The following is a 24,278-nucleotide window of genomic DNA, read 5'->3' on the forward strand; positions in this document are numbered from 1 at the left end:
ATCTCCACCCCACCTCCAGACCAACTTTGATCCCATTGAGGACCCTTAGTGTCAGCTCTGGGACAGGAGCATCCCCCGAGGCTAGGGAGGACCCACAGGAGCCACCCTCTCTCCTCAAGGGGTGGAGTCGTAGTCCAGCCCACAAGGCCCACAAAAGGGCTTCCACATGTGAACCTTTCCTCTTAAGTCCTTCAGGGCCTCAAAATGCAGCAAGCAGAGAGAATGCACATGTGTCGACTCAGCAGAGAGAAACAATCGGGTCTTTTGGTCACAAGCCCAGAAACCTCTCTGGCAAGCGCAAGCCAAGCAGCTTCAAGCCCTCAGAGATGTGAGGCACACTCTTGAGTGGGAAGGAAGAAGTGAAGGGCCTCGTGCGGGGCCTGGGCTGCAGCAGTGGCTGCAACGGCCTTACACGCTGTCCTTCCTGTGAGTAGCATGCAACGACGGTTTGCAACTTTAAGGGGCAGCATGTGTTCCCCCTACTTGGGCCATGAGGGTTGAGGCACTGCGGCTCACAGCCACTCCCAGGCTCTCCAGTGGTGGAGGAGCAGATCCACTGAAAGAAAGGATGGCTGGTGCTCTCAGACAAACAAGGGAGATGCATCTCAAGAGGACAATGACATCAGGTGTTGATTACACCTTCCATTTCATGGAACACATGTTCAGTGTGAGTCAGAGAACCCTTCAAGCAAACTCAAGATGCTGATGAGAAACTGGGCCCAGATGACCAGCCCTTGAATGAGTCACTAGGCTTGTGCACGTGGTGCATGGTCCAACACCGGCTTCACTAGGCTGTTCTTAAATGGCCCTGGGGAGGCCCAATCATATTCCCACATGACACAACACCCTTGGGAGTGACGTCCCTGCCTGAAGCCCAGGTTGACCTCGAACTTGATGTTTAGCAGAGGCTGTCCTTAAGTTCCTGATCTAGCCTTCTCATCCCCTCCCCCTTCCTAAAATGCTGGGACTTCAGGCATGTACCATCACACCCACAATCCTAGGCTGTCTTCTCCCACGTTCCCTGACCTGTTTCTTTGTTGCTACCTAAGAGGACACAATACCTAGCAGGCTCCCCTCCCATCTACTGCCCTCCACACCTCCATCACAACACACACTAAGGGGTAAATTCTGCAGGAACTCAGTTCACCTGGGTGGCCAGTTCCTTCCCAATCAAGATTTGTTACAAGTCAGGCCAGACTCTTTCCACAAATAACTCTCATTAGAACAGGCACAAACACAAAAAAGTCCGGGGGGGTTGTAGTCGTCCGAAATCAGGCTTTGATGTGGGTGTCTGCAGTGTAATAGCCTTTCATTTCCAATTCCATTTTCCAAAGCTACGTCAGTTCAATTTTACATTTCCAAACATCCTTGTGTGTATGGGGGTGGAGGGCAGCACATGTCAAACATCAGGCTTCTGGCTTGAAGAACTGGACTCCTAGGGACTGCCTGAAACCCTTCACCCAGCTCCTCTGTTGAGAGTTTTCACATTTTGCCTGACCATGCCAGAGGTGACACGAGGCTCCTGTCTCCATATTGGCTCAAAATCAGAAAAGAATATCCCTGGGCTCGAAGCAGTCACGTGGTATGCACCCACGCATTCCAAACATGAAATTACTTGAGGAGACAGCTCACACACCATGCAGGCCAGAGTTCTGCCTGCAGAAGGCCAGAAGGCTCCCAATGCTGGCTGTCTTCCATGAATTCCGTGGATCTGAAGGTACTACATGTGGCCACCGACTGTGCTATTCTGGCCAACCTCCTTCCGGTGCTAACACCACATTCTAGACCCCTTGCTAGCAGCATTCCTAAATGAGGATGTGCCAACCTATTTAAGGTTGCACTATTCCATCCCATGTAAAGGCCAGTCTCTGTCACTGTGGTAATGGCCATGGAGTTGGGTACCTGGGATCTGCAGCCTAGGGATGACAAGGAGCAGGTGTTTCCTCAGAGCATTCTTTTCTCTTTTATAAAATGGGAATAACACAGCTACCCTATGTATTAGAGAATGGTTAAATGTGAAGGCAGAGCCTGCTCAATTATCTTGTTACCGTTCTAAACACATTTAGAAAGATGAACTGTTGACAGAAATTCCACAGTAACCTAGCAAAAATAACACGCAACTGTGGCAACTGTGACCTCACTCAAGTCAGGCACCCACATGGGTGCAGAGCCAGTATCTGCTACAGCCGTCGGTCCTGGCCTCACCACACAGCCTTTGGGAAAGTAAGCGAATAGGCTGGGTGTGGGGGTGAATGTCTGGTCCTGTGGTTTTTCTGAAAGAATGCCTGACACTATTTTTAAAAAGATAAACGACCCGGCATCCTACTGCCCCAACAGTACACTGAGCTGTCTACCCAACAATCAGAGCACATAGTAGGACTTCACACCTAGCTGACTTCATAGTTAACAGTCAAATGAGAGGCAAGCAAGAGCTTCATAAGAAGATGTTATACTTCATTAGCTACCCAGCGGTGGCTTTTACTGCGCCAACACTGACCCTCCTACCTTCTATCTAAAGACTTTTTTATTAACTTTTATTTTTTTCTCTACTCCCCACCAGCCCACCCCCAAACCATGATGGGGAAACCCACAGAAACAGCTGACCTGAGCTAGCGGGAGCTTACTGACTCTGGACTGACAGCTGGGGAATCTGTATAGGACCACACTAGCCCCTCTGAAAGTGGGGTAGCTTGGGAAGTTTATGGGGCCACTGGCAATGGGACAAGGATTTATCCCTAGTGCATGAACTGGCTCTTTGGATCCCAGTCCTAATGGAGAAACACCTTGCTCGGCCTAGATACAGGGGTGAGCGTCTTGGTCCTCAATGTGATGTGTCAGACTTTGTTGACTCCCTATGGGAGGTCTCACCCTCTCTGAGGAGTGGATGGAGGATGGAGTGGGAAGAATGGGAGGAGGGGAGGAAGGGGGAACTGGGATTAGTATATAAAATAAAAACATTGTTAAAAACAAAATTATAACTTGGGAAGATATCGCAATTGTAGCCCTTTGGCAGGGGTTATGTGCGCATCAGCACGTTACAGATTCTAAGGGACTCAAGGAAGAAAGGTTAATTTTGTCTTAAGGTTCCCAAAACCTTGAGTATAGAAAGCTTGACAAGGAGCTAGAGAGACGACTCCGTGGTTACGGGAGCACACTGCTTTTGCAGAGACCCAGTGTCATAGAGAACCCGTGTCAGGTGGCTTATAGCCTCTGTCATTCCAGCTCCAGGGCATCCAGCGTCTCTAAGTACATACTCACATACAAACACAATACATGATTAAAAATAATTCTTCAAAGTCTTTTAAAATCCATTTCCTACACACCAAGAATCCAGGGCGCCACCATATATGTATGTGGAGAAAGACAACTTTGTAACAGATGCCCCACCACCAGGAAGAGGAGCTTCTGTTTTCACCAGTTAACCATTAACTTCTCTATAGTCTCATTTTATAAGGATAAAATCTACTTTTAAAAAATTCTGGTTTGTGACTGGTGGTAGTGGTGCATATCTTTAACCCCAGCACTTAGGAAAAACTCTCCCTCAAAAAAAAAAAAACAATTAGTGCATTAAATTAAAAACCTCTGATCTGAGAGGCAGCTTCTTCCCAGGGGCTTCCTGAGTCCCTCTTTTCCTGCCCAGGCTCCTTTGGTGAGACCAGTCTGTCTGTCCCTGTAGCTTCTGTGTTGTTCCTGCAGGCTCCAGGTACCAGAGAGCCCTGGTGTCCTCGCCCTCTGCAGGCTGGGGCATCTGGGCTGGGTTCTGCAGGAGGGGGAGGCACTCCAGCCTCAGGAGCTTCTCACCTGATGGTCAATTTTGATAAGTGCAATGTCTGCCTTTTCATCCACATCCTTGATTTTGGCTTCATAGGTGGCTCCGTTCTTCAGTTCAACCTTGACCCGGTTTTTGTTGGTCACCACATGGGCATTTGTCACAATCAGTCCATCCTCAGACACGATGAATCCAGACCCACTAGCCACCGGCACCTCTCTCTTGGAAAAAGGAAGTCTGAAACAGATATTAGCTGAGCCTGAACACCTCAAAACACACACACACACACACACACACACACACACACACACACACACACACACGGAAATGGCTCTACAAGAACAACCCACACACATCTAGCAAGTGTTTAACATTTTAAAAATAACATTAAGCTACTTTTTGGAATGCATCAAAAATTCCACTTAGAAAATATTCCCTAGGAATCTCTTCAGAGCTAGAAGTTATTAAAAGGGCCAAGATTATAGATTTAAGTAGGGAAATTTTCCTAAGGCAGAGAACTCTATCATAATATAGGAATCTACCCAGTGACATTCCTGACACTTTAATGTGCTTCAAAAATAGCTCTGTCATTTATTACTGAAAGCTTCAGACGTTACGGGAAAAGGAAGGCATCCTTTACTTGCGATAGAGTTCAATGTGAACCACAGCAGGAGCGATCTTCTCCACCACGTCAGCAATAAAGTTGTATTTATGACGCAAACTGTTGGGGTCTTCCTGCCCTGAGAACAAAAGCAGAGATGAGACAGTTTAGTGATGCTGGGCCTGTGCTGGGACCTGGAACAAGATACAGATGGGTTAGAGGGAGCCAAAATGCATTAAAGTACCAACACACACATACATACATGCATACTCACTCAGGTACACAAACTCATTCACATACATGCCCTTCTACACATATGCCTACACTCACGGGTACAGAACACATATATGCACACATACACACATTTGCATACACACACGCACACCCTCTGTGGAAGGGAAACAATCATTCCCTAAGCTCTGGGCTAAGAACTGGAACCTTTCCCGTCCTCTTGTGACCCACCACAGCTGCATGTCCCTAGGCTCCCGAGAAGTTCCAGGGCATCTGTAGATTATTCCTGCTCTACTAAGTTCCACAGTACTACAACTGGACATAACTGGGCAAAGGGTCATGCAGCAGAGACCAGCTTCCCATGCTGGAATGGTGCCTCCATAAACAAGGAGGCCTCCAGTCCTCTCTTGTTCCCCCTCAGCCTGGTTCCCCCTCCCTAAGCTGCTTGATACAGCCAAGGAATCTGATCTCTTTTCCCACGGTGTGATGCTCTCGGGTTCAGGAAAAGGACTACAACTTCTAGGGAGATAAACTCGTTTGACAAATGCATGACAACATCTTAGTATGTCTACTTCCAAAGCCTTTTAACTCTCTATTTTCTTACAGACTTTAAAAATAAGTATTGTTACAATATTATATTTGGGGAAACTGAGGCAAGGATTCCTCCATGGATACTAAATGGTCTTAATGATGAACATAAACATGAGGAAAATCTGGGAAACGCCCCCAACTCCATAGTTTCACCAAATACACAGCATTTTCACTTCCACAGTGGCATCACACGGATCTGCTTCTGTATCCTGTTACTTTCTGTAGCTGTGACTAAGACTCCATGACGAAGGCAACTTAGAGAAGGAACCATTTATTAGGGCTTACATTCATTCCAGGGAGACAAGAAACCATCATGGGCCTCGAGGTGGTGGTGCACACCTTTAATCCCAGCACTCGGGAGGCAGAGACAGACTGATCTCTGTGAGTGTGCGGACAACCTGGTCTACATAGCAAGTTCCAGGACAGCCAGGACTGTTACACAGAGAAACCCTGTCTCTAAAGCCCCAAAACAAAACAAACTAACAAAACAAAAAAAGAGCCCATCATGGAGGGGGTGGCAGGAACAGGAAGCCTAGAATTCACATCCTCAACCACAAGCACAAATCAAAGAGAAAAGTGGGAAGTGGTGAGAGGCTTTTAATGTCAAAGCCTACCCCCTAGTGACGTACTTTCTCCAGCAAGGCTGTACCACCAAGACCTTCCTAAGCAGCACCAGCAACTGGGAATCAAGTGCTGAAATGCCTATGGGGAGTGGTGGAAGGGCTTATTTAAATCACCAGTTTCTCTCCCTGGTTTCTAGGTAGTTGTGATTAATTGGTGTGTCCCCTGAACACCCAAATAAAAGATGGAACTATGGGAGTAGAACATTCACATTCCTTCTGAACACAGAGTCTGGCAAACATCACGGAGAGACAGCTGTAAACAAGTGCATCTGGGCTTCCTGGGACCAGCTTCCTGGGCAAGGACCAAGTGGAGGTTTAACTCCAGCTGGCCAGCAACCAGAGGGCACGTGGTATTCTGAAACTACCAGAAGCACAGCTGTGAGACTCCTGCTTTGAAGGATAATTAACTCGATTCTCCTTTCTGACGTGCAGTATTAGGCATAACATGATCGACCCACATAATATGAACATAAATATGGGATTCTTCAGGCTCAAATGAGAAGCATGTATGAAAAGTGGCTCCAAAGTCTGTCCACCAGAAAAGTTACAAGAAAGATCTAGCTTAGGCACATGGAGGCCTGAGACCCATCCTAAGTCCACAGGATAGTCTCAATTTTCTCACCAGTAAAATGGGACCATTGCCACTAGGATGAGTTGTGTAAGCATCAAAACAAAGAGCCTGTGGCTCTAGGAATAAATACACGGCTCTCCCATTCTGTAGATGAGCAGAAGGATCAGAGAGAGAGAGCATAGACAGTGCCAATACAGCTGCCCACTTCCATGACTGTCACTTGGTAGACATCCACATAGAAACCAAACGGAAGCAACTGAACACAGGGTATCCACTAATGGCTCAAAGACGGACAAAATGTCAGCCCAAGGAAAAGAGGAGCGAGGCTTCTGCACCTGCAGCTTCAGAGCCAAAGCTGTGTGGTTGGGACCCATTCTGCTCTCATTTAACCGGAGGGAGCTGCTGCTGCTGCTGCTGCCTCCATCTGTCTACAGACACCCTGGTGGCCCTGCTGCTCTGATCTCTACTACAGTCCTCTGTCTTCCTTGTAAAATGGTCAACCCAGATAGACACCATCACCACCCCATAGGTGAAGCCATGTTGGCTCTGTCAAACTCTGCCTTCCCAGGGAATGCAGAGAACAGAAGGCTGCTGCATCTAGACCCCTCATCAAGGGAAGAATGCCAAACACTAGCTCTGCCCTCTAATGGTCACTGATGGGCTCTGGGCACCATACCCAGTGTAGCGGGAAGTTTGTCTGTGTTTTGCCTGATCTCACAGCTGCTTCTAAATAATAACTCAGAGGCTTAATACTAATTACAAACTGTTTGTCTTATTAGCTCAGGCTTGTTATTAACTCTTACAACTTAAATTAACCCATTTTTATTAATCTATGTATTGCCAGAAGGCCCATGGCTTACCGGTTATGCACAGACATCTTTCTCCTTTGGCAGCTGGATGGCATCTCCTTCAACCCATCTTCTCTTCCCTTTCATCTTTGCTTGGATTTCCCACCTAGCTCTTTTCTAACTGGCTATTGGTCAAATCAGCTTCTTTATTAACCAATGGTAATAAAACATATTCACAGCATACAGAGACACATCCCACATCAACCCACTACTGTGTGACCTCAGTCACATGACCAGACTCTACTCCCCTAAGCTTGGTCCCTTGTCAGAAAAAAAGTTAAGAGCACAGAGCTCAGTGTTTGCTTCACAGAATGGGAATGTATGAGCCCTGCCCAGGAAGTGTTTGATGGAGCCCTGGAATATAGCTTAAGAAGAGAATGGCTGTTCAGAGGGGCTCTGGGAAGATGTGAGCACTTGCACATCAGTGAAACAACAGGGATAGGAGGTTCTGCACTGGTCTGAAGGGTAACCTGGGATCGCCCATTTCCCAGCTCACACAGTTACCCCACTGCTCACACCAAGAGAGCAACCCAATAGAAGGCAGGGAGTCCAGCGCACACTAAGGCACATGACCCCACACCCTTTCTGCATTGTTCCCTTAGCGTAGAAATCACATGGAGGGAAGTCTGTGAGGCTGGGGATAGCCCTTCCTAATTGTTTCACAGTTATACAGAGAGCTGGTCCTGGATGCCCTGTAGTGATGGCCCACATACAATGAAGCAAGAGAGGAAAATAAACTGCATGAAGCTTGGAAAGGAAAGCATACAAATTGTGTTCATTTGCAAATGACATGATGGTCCTTCTAGAAAAGTCTTAGGAATAAAATACCAAAATAGTTTCAATGCCATAGGAAAAAAGGTCAATATACAAAACCCATTGTATATTTAGCAATAAATAATCACAACAAAAATTTTAAAATACCATAATGACATCAAAAGAATTAAAATTCTTGGGGGAATATTTAACAAAGGTTATCCAAGAACTGTCCATTGAATGCTCCAAAATAATGTCAAAACAAATTAAATAAGACCTAAGTAAATACAGAAAAGTACCAGACTTGCAGTTTGAAGACTCAATGTGGCTACATTTCCAATTCTCTCCAGGTGGATGTACAGATTAAAACACACTTCTCATGAAAATATCAGGAGTTTGGCAGAAACTGATAACCTATTTCTAAAATGTATGTCGACAGTAAAGGCCCATAATATACACAGCGAGCCTCAGGAAGAAAAAGTTGGATGACTTACAATAGGACTTCATTTTTAAACAAAAAATTCTAAATAACCAAGATTAGCAAGCGGAAAGATGAGTCACAGAAATTTACAGAGATAAATCTTTCCACTTAGCTAATAAATATTTAGTATTACTGATTTTAACACAACAAACGGCCCATTAAGTACAACTAACAATTTCTTACAGCTTTATGAGTGCATGGCTTCCAAGATTCAATCTCAAGAAAGCAAATGACCTGTCTCTCTCCTTTATAAACTATTAAGCACACCACTTCATAAATGTCGAACCCATCATCTCTGGGGGCTTACACGCAGTATGTATTAACCACTTTATTTACATTTATTTCTTTACATTTTGACACAAGGTCTCTCTCCATAGCCCTGGTTGTCCTGGAACTCATTGTGTAGACCAGGCTGGCCTCAAACTCAGAGCTACGCCTGCCTCCACCTCTGGAGTGCTGGGGTTAAAGGTGTGCACCAACACCACACTTGACCTTTTTCTTTCTTGTTTTTTCTTTTAGTTTCCTGAGGGTGGGGAGTATGAACTACTTTCAACAACTTCTTTCTACTAGGAAGGAGAGAAACACACAGTTTAGAGAAGTTTCCATATCATTACAGAATGCTTACCGAAAAGATCAGGACCCCAAGTTCAGCAACTTAACCCTTCTGAGATCCTCAGCAGATGCTATGTTCCTTAAGTAAAGGGCATGGTGTTCTTCATGCAACTTACACATCCTCCTCCCATGGTAAGTGGGCTCTAGCTATCTAACCACAGCTAATACAGTGTAAATGTCATACAAATGGTTGCTGTACTACTGCTTAAGGAATTTTCACAAGGTGAAAGCCTACACACAGTCAGTACAGATAGAAGTTTCTTCTGTACATATAAGAAAAGTAAATATATATATACATACATATATATTGCATATAACTATATAGTATATTCATAAAGAAAACTATATATATATATATACACACACACAGTGAGTGAGGATATAGATGACAGATGATAGATGAGTGACAGATGACAATGACATCACGATAGGAACGTTGCTCAGTGGGTAGAAGGCAGGACTGGCACAGCAGAGGCTTTGGGTTCCAAGCTCAGCACTGCCTAAAATGGGATGGTGGGGTGAGCAGAGCCTGTAATCCCAACCACTCTAGAGGAAGAAGCTGGATGTTAGGACTTCAAGTTCATGCTCAGCCCCAGCAGCCCTTGGTCCACTGGGATACTTCTCTAAGTAAAAAAGGTAAATAAATTGACTATAGATAGTCAGAGAGAGCCCTATGTGGCCAGCTGAATCCATGGATGAGAAGCCTGACTACACAAACACAAAGCTGACTATCTGACATCACACACGATCATGTTTAAGAAAACCGATAAAGAAAATCACAGAGGAGGCTTTTTGTTTGTTTAGTATCTCTCAGAACAATATACGCACAGTAGGCATGTGTTTTAGATACATGAAAATGCGTGTTTCTTTCACCTCTCAGGCAGAAACGCCATGCAAAGATAAGAAGAGAGTCAGAGAGAACAAAGTCATGATGCGCCCAACACCATGATCCTCAACGTCTGTTCCAAGGCACCCCAGAGCATACAGCAAACCCATGGGATACTTCCCAATCCCAGTGATAGCCGGTATCTAGTGGACATCTTGTAAATGAGTTCCAGGTTGTTCACTTTCAAAACTATGTGTCACCACATTCCTTGGAAAATCCCCTATCCCCACAAGGGGAGGCCACTGGCAGGTGCTTTGATAAAAGGAACAGACCACAGATAAACTACTTAACATTGGAAACAGTGGAAGTAGTACTGACTGTAATACAGGAAGGCCAAGGGGCACTAGTCTCATTTGTTTTCCTGTTGTTGTGGTAAGTACCACAACCAAAAGCAACTCGGAGGAGAAAATGGTTGATTTCATCTTACAATTAAAACCCATCGTCAGGGAAATTAGGGCAGGAACTCCAGCAAAAACCACGGAGGAACACCACTACTTGCTGGTACACAGTCCAGGGCTCTGTGCCTAGGAATGGTACTGTCCACAGTGGCCTGGGCCCTCCTGTATCAATCCGCAATCAAGAAAATGCCCCACAGAGCAATCTGATTAGCAATCCCCCAAGTGACACTTCCTCAGCTAACTCTAGGTGGATACAAAGCTGCCACCAAGAGGTGCATACATCCCATTCATAGGAAATATGGGAATTGTGAAATGAAATGTAATTGTTTTTTCCCCAATGACTACTACACTGTAAGGACACAAAAGAAGTTATTTAGCTACTACTGCTTGACAAACGGAACTCTTTGGTATTCTTTTGACGTGGAAATGCCATGAAAAATTTACTGTGACACACCTGTCTTCTAGGAAGAAAGAGAGGAACACACACAGTTCAGATATACTGAGACTGTCATAAGCCAGGAAAGTTTGGGAACTGAATCCCTACATATCCAGGGTGAACGATGGAGAGCAAAGATGACATACAATGAAAGTCTCCCAACTAGGGCCCCATGTATGAGGGCCCCCCAAGGCAAGGGCTATAGCAAAGCATTAACATGTGGGAAACTTGTAGAGGTAAAACAATTAATCTGCTGCAGTAGCTTGTGTATTATGGGTTGGACATGAACTGTCCCCCTCAAGGTTCATATGTTGGAGGCTTGGTCTCCAACCGGTGATGGATCCAATCACTGAAAGTGGGCTAGCCCACTGATGAAGTAATCATGTGGTGACATCATTGGGAGGTAGCAGGAAATGGGACCTGGTTGAAAGGAGATCACTGGGGCACATCTTTCCGTCTCCAGATCTTTCCTTTCCTCCTCCCTCCATCTCCCTTTCCCCCCATCCCACTGTCACCCCCTTCTCAGCTGGCATAAGATGAGCAGACTCTTTCGTCACAAGTCCCTGCAAGCGACTCACAAGCCCACTGAAATGGAGCCAGTTAGTTAGCCATACATCTTTCCTCCCTTGGTGTTGGGGATGTAACTCGGTGGGCAGACAGCTTGCCTAACACGAAGGAAGCCCTAGGTTACTGGGTGCAGTAGTTGCTAGCACTCCAGACAGGCAGGAGGACCAGAAACTCAAAGTCATCCTTGGCTACAATACTGAGTTCAACGCCAGCTTGAGATTCCTAAGATCTCGTCTAAAAAACAACAGAACAAAAACCACTCTTCTCCCTTAAGTTGTTCTCATCAAGGTTTCTGTCATAAGGACGAAAACTAACAGAGCTGTCACAGACTCTGTCCTTCTGTCACACAGTAGCTATCCTAAATGACATACCACACAGAGAGCACTACTGCCCAAAGCCAAAGTCTCTGCTATCACCGGCTAGATCTTGCTTAGCCAACACTGGGGGCCAGTGACTGGTAACAACTCCAAGTGGCTCTTCCAGTGTTTTGGAATCTTCTAAGAATTTTAGTCCCCGCCCTCTGAGTCCCCAAAACATGGTGTTCACACCCATTTTGCTTCCTGCCTGGAATACTTTATTCTTCCCTACAGCTAGTTAAATCCCACCCAGCTTTCAATATTGGAAGTGTAATACTAGGCAATACTAGCCAATAAGACTATGTGTGCTTAAGCACAATACTAGACACAGATGTTCCCTCTAGTTTTCCCTCCAAGCCTTCAGGGTGGCTCTTATGCCTGAATCTATACCGAAGGGAAGTGTGTCATTCCAAGTCCCAGAACTGGATTGAGGATGCAGCTCAATCCCAGGAGGCTGCAGAGACGGCTCAGAGGATAAGAGTACTGGTTGCTCTTCCAGAGGTCCTGAGTTCAATTCCTAGCAACCATATGGTGGCTCACAACCATCTGTAATGAGATCTGGTGTCCTCTTCTAGTGTTCAATATAATAAATAAATAAATCTTTTTTTTTTTAAAAATGTCTGCCTATGGGTTTGGTCCCTGGTACTACACAGTAATCTAGGTATCACAGCTAAATCTGGAACCACACCTGTAATCCCCAACTCAGAAGAGTGACGATCAAGGTCATCCTTGATTTCCTATCAAGTTCCAGGCCAGCCTGTGCTACAGGAGACCCCACAGCTGCTCCCCACCTCCCCGAAAAGTCTCGGAGCTGGTGAACAGCAGAGCAGGAGGCCAAGCCATGCACAGCGACTCCCAGATAGATGTCTGTGTTCTGCGTTTGTAGCCTCCCTTCTTAGTCCCCGTTCTTTCAGCCCTCTATAGGCCACACCACTGTGGGAACCCAATTCACACTTCTGAAAGGAAAGATCGGAGCCAGGACGCAAGTCCAACAGTCCAACCTTCGCTTCTAGCAAGAACAATCCTGCCATCTAATTCCTCTGCAGAGTTGGTAAGTACAGCTAATTGGGAAAACAGAACACAGTGTATTCGAGGGAAAAGAAATGAATCCTCCTTTATTCCCAGGGAACAGCCTGTTCCCCAAATTCAAATCAGTTGCAAGTACAGATTGATCGAATCCTTGGTATTTTAATGCACTGTCCTACATTCAACACTGGCTACATCGTCTGCAGGGCCCAGGGCAAATTGAAAAGGAAGCTTTTGTTCAAAAGATTAAGAATCTCAAGGCAGTGACTGCAGGGCATTAAATCAGGTGGGACCCTTCTGACTGTAGCTACAGGACCCTGTGTAACTAGATGGGTTTGTGCCGGAAGAAGTCAGTCTGCCAACACTTCAAGTTCATCTGACATTTAAAGCCATGCTAGAGCTGCTAGAGGCATGGTCCCACTCTGTGCAGCCTAGGAGCCCACTGACCATCTACAGGAGCTCACAAAGCATCCACCTGCTGTGAGCACTGATCATCTATCTACAGAGGTTCTTACAGCATCCATCTACTGGGAGCACTTACTATCTACAGAGGCTCACACACCATCCAGCTACTGGGAGCACTGACCATCTACAGGGATTCACATACCATCCACCTCCTGGGAGCACTGACCATCTACAGGAGTTCACACAGCATCCATTTTCTGGGAGACGAGTAGCCTTCCTTGTCCGTGGTGATCTGCAATGTCAGGACAGTGCCCATACAAAGGCAGAGGCAAGGACCCTTAGGCTGGGGATCCTCTACTTCACAGTGAGAAACTTCTGCTGGGTGGCCTCTATGGTCCCTCCTAACTCTCAAATCATTCTAATTTCTTCAACTCCAAATACTAGCACAGGTGGTCAGACCTGAATTCATAGCTGAAAGACTAAAATAAGAGTGTGGGTCACTTGCAACAGAAACCAGGACTCAAGGAAAGGAGAGGTGTGAAGAAAGATGAAAATACACAAGGGCCGTGCCAGGACCTGCTCAGCAGGACGCCAAGGGGATGAAAGGGGCTGGACAGGTCCATGAAGGGAAAACATGTCTTTCTCCCTGGCATTTCAAGTTCAGAATGACTTCCTTCTGCCGTGTGGGCCTGGCCAAGTAATACAAATCATTTCAAGGCAAGGAATGTGTCCATTCACACTGGAAGAGCCTTGACCACCTGATTCCTTGACCGCCTGAGGTCCAGAAGCTATTATCTAGGAGATTGCCCTCTGGAGCCCTAGCTGCTGTGAGACTGAAGTCCGGCCCAGGAGTCTGAAAAAAATCTTCCCCAAGCTCCTGCAGACACAAGTAAGTGTTCTCCCACTGGCGCAGCGATTATAAATAGCACAGGTAAACACAGCAAGCACCCTGTGGGTGTGGAGGAAACTAGGAGTGATCTTTGGGAAAGATCCAGTGTGTAAAGGGGTAGGACACACTCCTCGGCTGTCACCATCACCTTCCTACAGTCAACAGTCACCATGTGAGGTCCAGCTTCTGGGGCCGCAGCCTTCAAATGTCAGCAGATCTTAAATGCAGACTATGCCCCTGCTGAGAATCTACAGCCAAGTGGGTACAAACTGGGCACGTCCTCTTCTTCATCTTTAGGCTGTCCCAGAGTCACGTGTTGTATTTGATATTTGGGTCAGCCTGAAGCATGTAACTACAAAGTGCTAGCTCCAACGTCAGTGTAGGCCCAGGAGAAAAACTCACTCCGCTCCAGGGGCCTACCTGCAAGTGCTCCCACCTGCCCCACTCACGGGGCAGCCAAAATGCTAGAGTTCAGGGCAGAGCAGGGCAGCTGGGGGCCGGGGTGCAACTTCAGCTAAGCCCCCAGCACTCCCAGCTCAAGCCAAAGCCCTCATACATGCACATGCACCGCCTGCCCACTCTACCTCCCACTCTCTGTTAGATGCACATGTGTACGTGTATGTGGAGACTAGCGGTAAGGCATGGAAGATGTACATGTGTGCATCTACATGGAGGCTAGAGACAAGCCACGGATGTTATCCTTCAGAACAACCATCACCTTGTTGTTTGTTTTTGAGATGGGGTCTCCCACTGGGACCTGGGGCTTGCCGATTTTGCTAGGTTGTCTGGCCTATTCCATCTCTACCTCTCCAGTGCCGGGATTACAAGCACGTGACACCCTGCCTGGCATTTTCACAGCTGCTGAGAGTAGGCTCCGTGCTTTAGGCTTGACCGGCAAGCACTATACTGCTCAATGCATATCTCTGCTAGGGATGGACATGCACTAAATGAGACACACAAAGCAGCAAGAGCGAATGGCCAGCCAGATAAAATCAGCTAACTGCTGGAAGCAGCCAGTCATGGGAAGGAAGAAGAAAGCACCTGGAATACCCTTCCCGGCACACCAAGTTCACACCTTGGGACTTTCCTCGTCATGGTGAAAACACAGGCAGCAGAGACCCAAGGCAAGTGTGGGGTGGCATCCTGAGCCAGGACTAGAACCTGCTGCTGGCGAGGGAGGGCTGTGCTGGAAAATCAGGGAGGGGAGCGGATGGGGAGGAGCGTGCTGTACAATCATGGAGGGGAACAGACGATTTGTTCCCAAGAAAAGCTCCCTTTGTGAGAGTTCTTGCTGAACTGGAGAATGCCCTGGAAGGCCAAGGGCGAAAGTCCAGATGAGATGGGTGGGGAGGAGCTTTGGAAGCCCCGAGAAAAGAGGCTAGGGCCTAAGGGAAACTTGCAGAGCTCCTCCTCTGACAGTGAACTTGGGCTGCTTGCTCTGAGGGTCAGGGAAATCTGTAGGCTCAGTGAGGTAGAAAGTGAGGCCTCCTGTTGTAGGCAGATGTGCCTGGAGGTAAGCAAAATAAGGAGTATAACCTGGCCATCACAGCAAAGATGTCCCACCAGGCTCAGAAGGCCCACACTCAGTCTGGATGGCTGCACTCTGTGTCCCACTCGGATAAATTCCGATGTCAGCAGCAGTCGGCATGGGTCAGTGCTAGTCTGAGATGAGAAGGCAGTGGGAACAGAAGGAAGACCTTGAACATTCCAGGAAGCCAGAACCCCTTTTCTGAGTGGTGATGTGACTGGAACTTCCAGGGTGCTGAGCAAAAGACACAGACAAGGGGAGGGGGAAGGGGGGCCTGGCAGAGCAAAGGTGCACAAAGGGCAGAGGCTGAGCCGCAGCAGTGACAACCAGCGGAAGTCTGAGATTGACCTGGAAACAAAACCCTGCACTGTCCTCGGGTATCGCCTGCAGACCGAGGCAAGAAGGAAACAGTAAAGACACCACAGTCCTTGGTGTCCCGGGTGTGAAGCCTATGCAGCGAGTATTTTATCCACTGAGCCATTCATTTTCCTTTTGTGGGGATTGGGAGTGGGGGAACAGTCGCACTATGTAGTCTAGGATGAATTTGTGGCAATGCTCTTGCCTCTGCCTCCTGAATAGTAGGGTGACATATATGTGCAACCATGCCTGGTTCAGTTATTTCTTATGATTAAAAATTGGAGATGAGGGCACTAGGGATGGGACTCGGTTGGCAGAATGCCTAATATGCACAAAGCCCAGGGTTCAATCCCCAATAGGGGAGATCTGTAATCCTAACACTCAGGACATGGAAGCAGGATCAAAAATTCATGGCCATCCTTGAATAGACAGTGAATTCAAGGACAACCTGGATACATGAGACCCTGCCCTGCCTTCCCCCCAAAAAGGTGGACCCTGCACCCACCCATCTTTTGCATAAAATTCCCGAGAGTTCCCTGTGACCTCTTTTTTTCCCTCCTAATGAATAAAGAAGGAAGAGGAGGTGGAGCCAGCGAGCCTGGCCTTGATTTCCAGCCCACACTGGCACTTCCAAGCATTGGCAGCCCCTCTTTCCGGTACAGTCTCCCAGACAGCTCCACGTGGGAAAAGCTTGCCCTATGCCAGACCTCAGGCTGTGCTGGCTGGGGATGGTACAAGAGACCGCCTGCAGGGCCCGGGACAAAGCTGCAGTGCCAGTGTCTCTCACAGCAGGTGAAGTCAAGGGGCCTGGGTCACCCAGACAAGGCTAAGGCTGTCACCCTCAACTGACCACATAGGGACCCAACTGGGGTCACCTGGCCAGCTGGCCTGCAGCCTCTAACTGTGCTGTGACTCACAAGCTCGACCTAATTCTGTAGCTTTGGCTTCCCTGGGAAAAGGTGCCTTTTACAGAAGCACGTATTGACAGTGAATGACGCGCTCCGCGTTTATTGAAAAATTACTGTTCGATCTCGAGGGCAAGAAGAAAGAAAATGATAGTAACCTTGTTCACAAGCCCATGGTGAATGCTTGGGGTTGATTGTCTTTTTCAGATGTCTCTGAATGCCTGGCGTGTGTCTATTATTAACTGCAGGGTCACAGCTGCCAGCACAGTCTGCCACAGTCCGCCACCTCCATCCACTTTCCCCTGATAAGCATCTGGCTCCAGTCCTGACCTTCACAGATTTCTTGACTGAGCCTTCTTCCTGCTGTGATTCCTCTAGTTGTTTTGTCTGGGGCTGCCTGGCTGTTCAATTCCTGAAACTCCAATCTCCAGGGCAAGGCTGGGAGGTGGGGCCCAGAGGCCACTCCTCTAGATGCAGGAGAACCAGGACTACCGCCAGGAGATGAAAAGTCCTGCCTCCAAGAAGACACCAGAGCCCAATGCCCACTTGCCGATGAGCTGCTGTTCCTGTGGACAAGCAAGGGGGACTTACAAACCTGGGCCATCCACCAGAAGGAAATGATGTGTCAAGCAGGAAGTGGAAAGGGGGGGCGGGGTCCAGAAACAAGGCAATTCCTCTTTCTAGGCCTCAGTTACCTTGTCTGTCACATGACGGAACAGGCTACACCAATTCTGACATCCCTTCGATAGCTACAAAGAAAGCTGGATGACCTAATAAATCTGAAAAGTGCATTTCCTGATCTTTCAATGTGGGATTCTCAACCTTAAAACTCTGGCTTCCTGTGGTTTGGGTACCAGCCTCCTCCCAAATAATCTGGTATATATTAATACTGCCTGAGCAGTTTAGACTTTCAGGGCTGGGATTATGCATCCCCAGCAGGGAGAGATGGCTTCCCATAATCACACAATGGGAAAATCTTTTTTTTCCAGTCATAAAACAATAACATGATGCCAACTGACAGAGGCCAGTCCCAGCAGACCATGTTCCAGGACCCCACTTATAGAAAACGTCTCGAGAAAGTAATTCCCAGAGACAGGAAGTAGGCTGGTGCTGGCTGGAGCCAGGCGAAGGGAAGGGTGTCTGCTAATGACTGTTGTGCTTACTTTCCCAGGCGATGATAATGTTCAGTGATGTAGGGACTTAGCAGAGTCACAGTATCTAGGGTGGACGTTGGAATGAATAGTCGTTTTCTAGACTACTTTGACCTTGAAGAACCATTGCAGTAAACAGTAAAGAATCTTTGTTGGAAAACAGTGATGGTTTTCTGTGATTTGTAGAATTGTTTTACTGAAGGGGTGTTGCAGCCATCCCATGTCTTTGGTCACAAGATGCCTCCGGCGCACCTGAGGCTCTTGAATTTTGGTGTGCTATGAATGCACTATAAAAGGTTAAAGTCATATGGGCAGGTGATGCTCTCCTTTAGACAGTCAGATAAATTAGATTAGGGACCTTGGTATGGGGAAATGCTTTTCCCAAAAAACAAGTTTGTGTAACAATCAATAAATACGCCTTTGTACAGCTGTCTGGAGTTTAGTTTGTCACAAAGGCCAGACCTCCTGCTGCCACATAGACCTTACAATTTCATCTTGGAGTGACTTCTTCCTTCAACTGACCCTACACAAATACCCCGACAGTTCTGGAATCAGGGGTGGTAAATTCACAGTTCTAAGGACATATAAAAACCCTATATAGGAATCATGTCTTGAAAATGTTGCCATTAAAATGAAAATTAATAATGTCCTGTTTTATTTTCTTTTTTAATAGAACTCTCAAACTAGAAAACTGAATTTATGTGGCTCACATTACACTCCTACACATGTCCAAAACATCTGAATAAACACATTCTGCAGTTTTCAAAACAGAAACAGTCTGGCCTTAATCCACATCCTGGAAAGAGCTGGCATCTGGAAGTTTCCATATTGTGAGCCTTGAGCTGGGCATCTGGGGACTAGCATTCTCTGCCATATACTGGGCTAACACCCTTGGGCCTTTGTATCCCCTCACTTGTCCCAGGCTCCTCACCCAAAAAAAAAAAAAACAAAAAACAAGTGATGAACCATGACTGATGTGACAGTAACAAGCCCTTTCAGCCTAGATTGTCTATGATCACAACTCACCTATCCCAGGTAAATCCAAATTTCTAAAGCGCTCATACCACCCCAAACCCTGCTTCCCCTTACAGGATGTAAGCTTGAAGGTACTCAACAGGCAACAGGAAAGCCTGCAGCCTGAGCAGTATAGCTAGCCTTGAACCAACATCTGCCATTGATCATGAAGGATTTCCTTTGAGGGAATATCTTGTTGATTTTCAGTGACTTGAGAGGCTGACGTTCCATAACTGGGCTGGGAAGATAACTCAGGCAGTAAAGCACTGGCCACAAAAGCACTGAGGACCTGAGTTCAATCCCCAGGATCCACAAGAAGCCTGGTATGGTGGTAGGTGCTTGTAATCCCAGCACCAGGAAGATCAAACAAGGGAATCCCTGGGGCTCACTCACCTGCCAGTCTAGCCTACATGGCAAGCTCCATGCCAGTGAGATCCAGGTCTCAAAAAAAAAAAACCAAGGTAGATAGCACCAAGGAATAAATTCTGAGGTTGACTCCTGAATTCTAGACTACCACAAATAGGTGTGCAAACATGAACCCCCAGACACATATATTCAAACTGTCCCCAACACACATTTTAAAAAAAAGAAGAAAGATAAAGAAATTCCATCATTTGTGAAAAAATGCTGTAGCAAACCTTTGGGAGAAAGAGTTTGACAATAAACACAATGGGCTACAGCACACTGATCCCCTTCCTCTCCAACTCAGTTATTTGGTACTGTGTATCCTAAAAGAATTCAAGGCAGGAAAATACATGAAGTGCCCACCTGGAGGTGTAAACCACCACGGCCCCTGAGGGGAAGGAGGGGGGGTCAAGCCTGTACTCCCTGGGGACAGCGGGAACATGAATCTCTTTCCTTGTGTATTTTGATGGCATTGTGCTACTGATTTTCAAAAGCTGATAGAGTACAATGGATCATCATCAGATGTGTATACAGATGGATTCCCACAGAAGGCTAAACAATATGGAGCAAAGACACTGCCCGCCAAGTGGAAAGCAGGCTCATCCTGAAAAAGCTCAAAGCTCAGGTTAAGACACTGAGGCTGCTTAGCCCTGATTCATTCACTCTGATATTTACACAGCTTTTTCCCTGAGGCAAGGGCACTGTAATTAGCACCCAAGAGCCTCTAAAGGCTTCAGGGGAGGAGCCACACCCATTGCTTTGTAGTCATCTTTTTAAGGAGAGAAAGAAAAATCTCTTCAGTGACAATTCGAAAAGGGAGACTAAGTGAGAACACCCACTATTTCTCAGGCCTCACACGGACCCTGGCCTCCTCCAAACACTCAACAGCTCCAGCCGAAGGACATCACCAAGATCAGTTCATAGCATCAGCTGCCACGCCAGGACAAGCTCATAGGCAGGCAGCAGTAACCACTGTGATAGGGATGAAGACATTCTTTGTGAAAGATTGTTTTCATTTTTAATTATGTGTGTATGTGCGGATTTGTGTGTGTGAAGGTCAGAAGAGGGTGTTGGATTACCCAGACTGGAGCTACATGCAGTTGAGACTCACCCAGCGTAATGAGAACCCAACTTGGGTCTTCAGCAAGAGTAGTTCACACTACTGAGCCATCTCTCCAGCCCCAGATGTGAAGATGTTCTAAAGAGACTCTTGTGTTCCCACCTTTGGCTATCAGACTATTGAAACAATGATCCCCAAGAAGCTGGAGTTGCCCCAGGAATCTCATGCTGGAAGATGGAAAGGGGAAGCCTAGTGCCAGACAGAGGAGGAACTTGTCTTCAGGAAAAGAAATTCCACCCAATTCTGACGTGTCAGGGCATCCTGCAAGAGACTGGAGCCGAGGCAACAATGGGTCAGTGATGGGTGGGACCACACCATGACCTGGACTACTTAAGCTGTCTACCTCTTGCCCTCTATTTAAATCTAACCTCACGACCATCGGAACTCCCTCAAAAGATAAGCTTTTCACTCGGCTATTTTGTCTCTCGTTTCAATGTGGACACATTGAATATCTTATTTCTGCTTTTCACTATTAATTGTGACTTTAATTGATCTACTGAGGACATGTAGAACCTAGGTCATAAGGACTGCCGGAGCCCAGGCTCTAACTCTAGCAAGCCTAATAACACAGCTTGGGAGAATCTAGTTCCTTTTAGGTGCCTCCGTTTCCCCATCTATGAAGTGAAGAACTGAACTATAGGGTCCATAGCACCTTTCTGCTCCAGGTTGCATGCTCTGGACTATCTTCCCTGCAATCAGCTGGTGGCTTTGACCAGCCTCTGGTACCTCTCCATGAGAAAACGTGAAATGAGGAGCTGGCGTCGTTAGAGATGTGTAGAGGAAAGTTTAGGACATCCCCATGGTGGTAATGATGGGCTGCTGTGGTTTGAACATGTCCCCTTTGTGGTGATTAAAGACGCAGGACAACTGGATGACTGGGCATCCGGCCCTTCGAGGAAATGAAGGCAGTTCTCCTGGGTCCCTGCTTAGTTTTGGGTTTTGTTTGTTTGTTTTGTTTTTTTTATGTGAATTGGTGTTTGGCCTGTATGTGTATGTGTGAGGGTGTGAGATCCCCTGGAATTGGAGTTACAGACAGCTGTAAGACGCCATGAGGATGCTGGGAATTGAACCTGGGTCCTCTGGAAGAGCAGCCAGTGCTCCCAATGGCTGAGTCATCTCTCCAACTCCCCACCCCACCCCCAGCACGCTAGTTCTTACAAGGCGGTTGTTATGATAGAACAAGCCTGGACTCTGCGAGTGTCTCTCACTTTCGTGTTGTCTCATGATCTCTTCAGTTCACACTCCTACCATTATGGTGTCACTCACCATGACATCTCTACCAGAGTCAAGCATATGCCTGAACCTCCAGGAAGTGAGCAGAATAAACCTCTTTTCTTTGTGAAGTACCCAGTCTCAGGTGTCTCCTGACAATGACCATGGCCAGAAGAGGTCCAGTATTGCATGCACCTTACTGTTCCATCTTTCCCGCCTCATCTTGGTGTTTTTTTTTTTTTTTTTCCTAATAGGAGATCTGGAAGAGTCTGTAACTGCTGTCTAGCAGCCCGGATAATTACCCATCATTTGTATTCCTGGTTGACAAAGCCCTTTCACTATCTCCTGAGTTTATCTGACCTCACAATACCCCCGAGGCAGTGTCTTTGTCCCTGTGCAACACCAACCATACGTACAGAGTCAGTAACTCATCCAGTAACTCATCAGGGTGGGGCCTCGGGAGATCCAGTTTTCTAAAAGGGAGTCCCAGAATAGTGACTGCGGCTTCAGCACCATCCCTCTTCCAGACCCTGCTAGCAGAGGTCCAAAATCAGTGTCTAGTTGACCTGAAGAGCACTGCCAATCCACTCCATCTAGCTGGTATCAGCTGGACGATTCCAGCCAACAACAGCTGAAGGCATGCTCTTCTCCAGTCCATGTGGAGCCGTTACTAAGACTAACCACATTCAAGGCCAGAAAATACACTAAGTGAACTCAAACGAACAGAACCCACAAAGCATATTCTCAGACCACAAAGGAACTAAACTAGGAAGTCCTAACAGGGAAGAGGCTGAAAAAGACTCCAAATATTTGAAGATTAATCAGCATGCTTCTAAACAACACTTGAGTCAAGGAAGTTCCCCAGTTTGATAGTGAAATGGAGCCAAGTTCAAATTCTAGCTCTCTCCTCCCTCCTGGGTGGCCCTGGGTGAGTAAAACCTCTTGGAACCTCTTCTATGTCTTCAGGTAGGTAGCAGAGTTTAATGCCACTATCTTCCTGGGTGTCCATGAAGGAACAACAAGACAAGGCCTGTTACACAGTTAGAACAGCAGTGGTCACTTTTTAGGTCGCCATGGTTTGGTGGCATTTACCCCCATCCTGACCCAAGAATATAACGCTTCTCTCCCAGGTAGCTTACTGCTCGTGTGAAAAAGCAGCTTTAACTGTTGGATGAGCTCTCCCTCCCCCGTATCCTCTGACTGCCGTCTACTGAGGCAACCCCAAATGGCTGCACTCTGTGTCCAGCTGTGTGCACAGATGATGACTCCCACTTTGAGTATGGGCACCAAAGAGAGAACCCATCGTAAGTCACAAGGCGAGAGATGCCACAGTGCTGGATGACCAGGTAGCGTCTGGCCCAAGACTGTGAAAGGGAATTCAACGCCTCATCCACACGGAGACAACTGCACAGGCAGCCTAGCATCTCCTTCTAGAGAGCTTATTGCACAACCAGGAGAGAAGACGTTCCTGAGGTCTGAAACATTGCACAAGGCTCTGACTCATGAAGACATGGGTTATTCAAATTTGGGAATTATCAGAAATTCCAACCACGACAACTGGCCCTCAGAGAATTCAGCACACAGAAGTGACTGTCCCATGGCTAGGGATCAGTCACTGTCGAGCCACGCTGTACAAGGTCATTTGTGAAACATGCTAAGTCAACAGATTGTCCTAGTGATCAAAATAATAGGCATTTGTAAACTCCCAAACTGTTTGTGTAAAAGACATGACAAATTTTTCCCCTATGAGAAATTTCCAGAACATAAAAACAAAAGCAGACCAGATTCAAGAAGGACCTGGAGTTGTCAATCAACTGTCATACCGATTAACTATGTCCATGAAGGGCAAATATGATAATGTGTTTAGAGATAATGTCTTAAGAGCTGGGGAAATGTCCAGGCCAGTAAACTGAGGCACAAGCATGAGTTCCCAGTTCCATATACTGCACCCAGGTGAAAAAGCCAGACACAATGGCACTGGGGAGGGTCCAGGGGGCTCACTGGTCAGGCAATCTAGCTGAATCTATGAGCTCTAGATTCAGTGACAGACTATCTTTTTGGTTTTTGGTTTTCAACACAGGGTTTCTCTGTATTGTTTTGGAGCCTGTCCTGGAACTCACTAGGTAGACCAGGCTGGTCTTGAACTCACAGAGATCTGCCTGCCTCTGCCTCCCAAGTGCTGGGATTATAGGTGTGTGCCACCACACACACACTCACACACATTCAAACACACACATTCAAACATACATTCACATACACACACTCACACACACATTCACATACACATACACTCACACATTCAAACACACATGCACATACACACACACTCTCACACACACACACACACTCACACCCAGGTGTCCCACACATGCAGCTCTTATTTCAAAGGAAGCCACATACTTCTCAGAAGATCAATGATTAGGTAATGACTGGGACCATCAGAGGATATGGGAAAATGGCACTAGACTCCCTCAGCCCTGAGAACCTTCCCAATCTAGTAAACTCCATGCCAGCCTCGGGACACATGCTCTCATCACTCCTTC

The 24,278-nt window shown here is 46.9% G+C and overlaps 1 protein-coding gene and 1 long non-coding RNA gene across 2 annotated transcripts in view; one reads left to right on the plus strand and one right to left on the minus strand.

Annotated features, from left to right (window-relative positions):
• The window catches only part of Htra1 (HtrA serine peptidase 1), a 47,681-nt gene that overhangs the window by 17,680 nt on the left and 5,723 nt on the right, over positions 1–24,278 (minus strand). Inside the window, 2 exon segments of the mRNA NM_001281566.1 lie at positions 3,802–4,006; positions 4,410–4,509. Of these exon segments, the coding sequence (NP_001268495.1) occupies positions 3,802–4,006; positions 4,410–4,509 (305 nt within the window).
• Positions 1,909–10,418, plus strand: LOC121142702. Its single transcript, XR_005879742.1, has 3 exons — positions 1,909–2,223; positions 9,085–9,212; positions 9,961–10,418. It is a non-coding gene; the product is annotated as an uncharacterized LOC121142702 (long non-coding RNA).

Source organism: Mesocricetus auratus, unplaced genomic scaffold, assembly GCF_017639785.1.
Source record: "Mesocricetus auratus isolate SY011 unplaced genomic scaffold, BCM_Maur_2.0 Super-Scaffold_4256, whole genome shotgun sequence".
In the NCBI taxonomy this organism is placed as follows: Eukaryota; Metazoa; Chordata; class Mammalia; order Rodentia; family Cricetidae; genus Mesocricetus; species Mesocricetus auratus.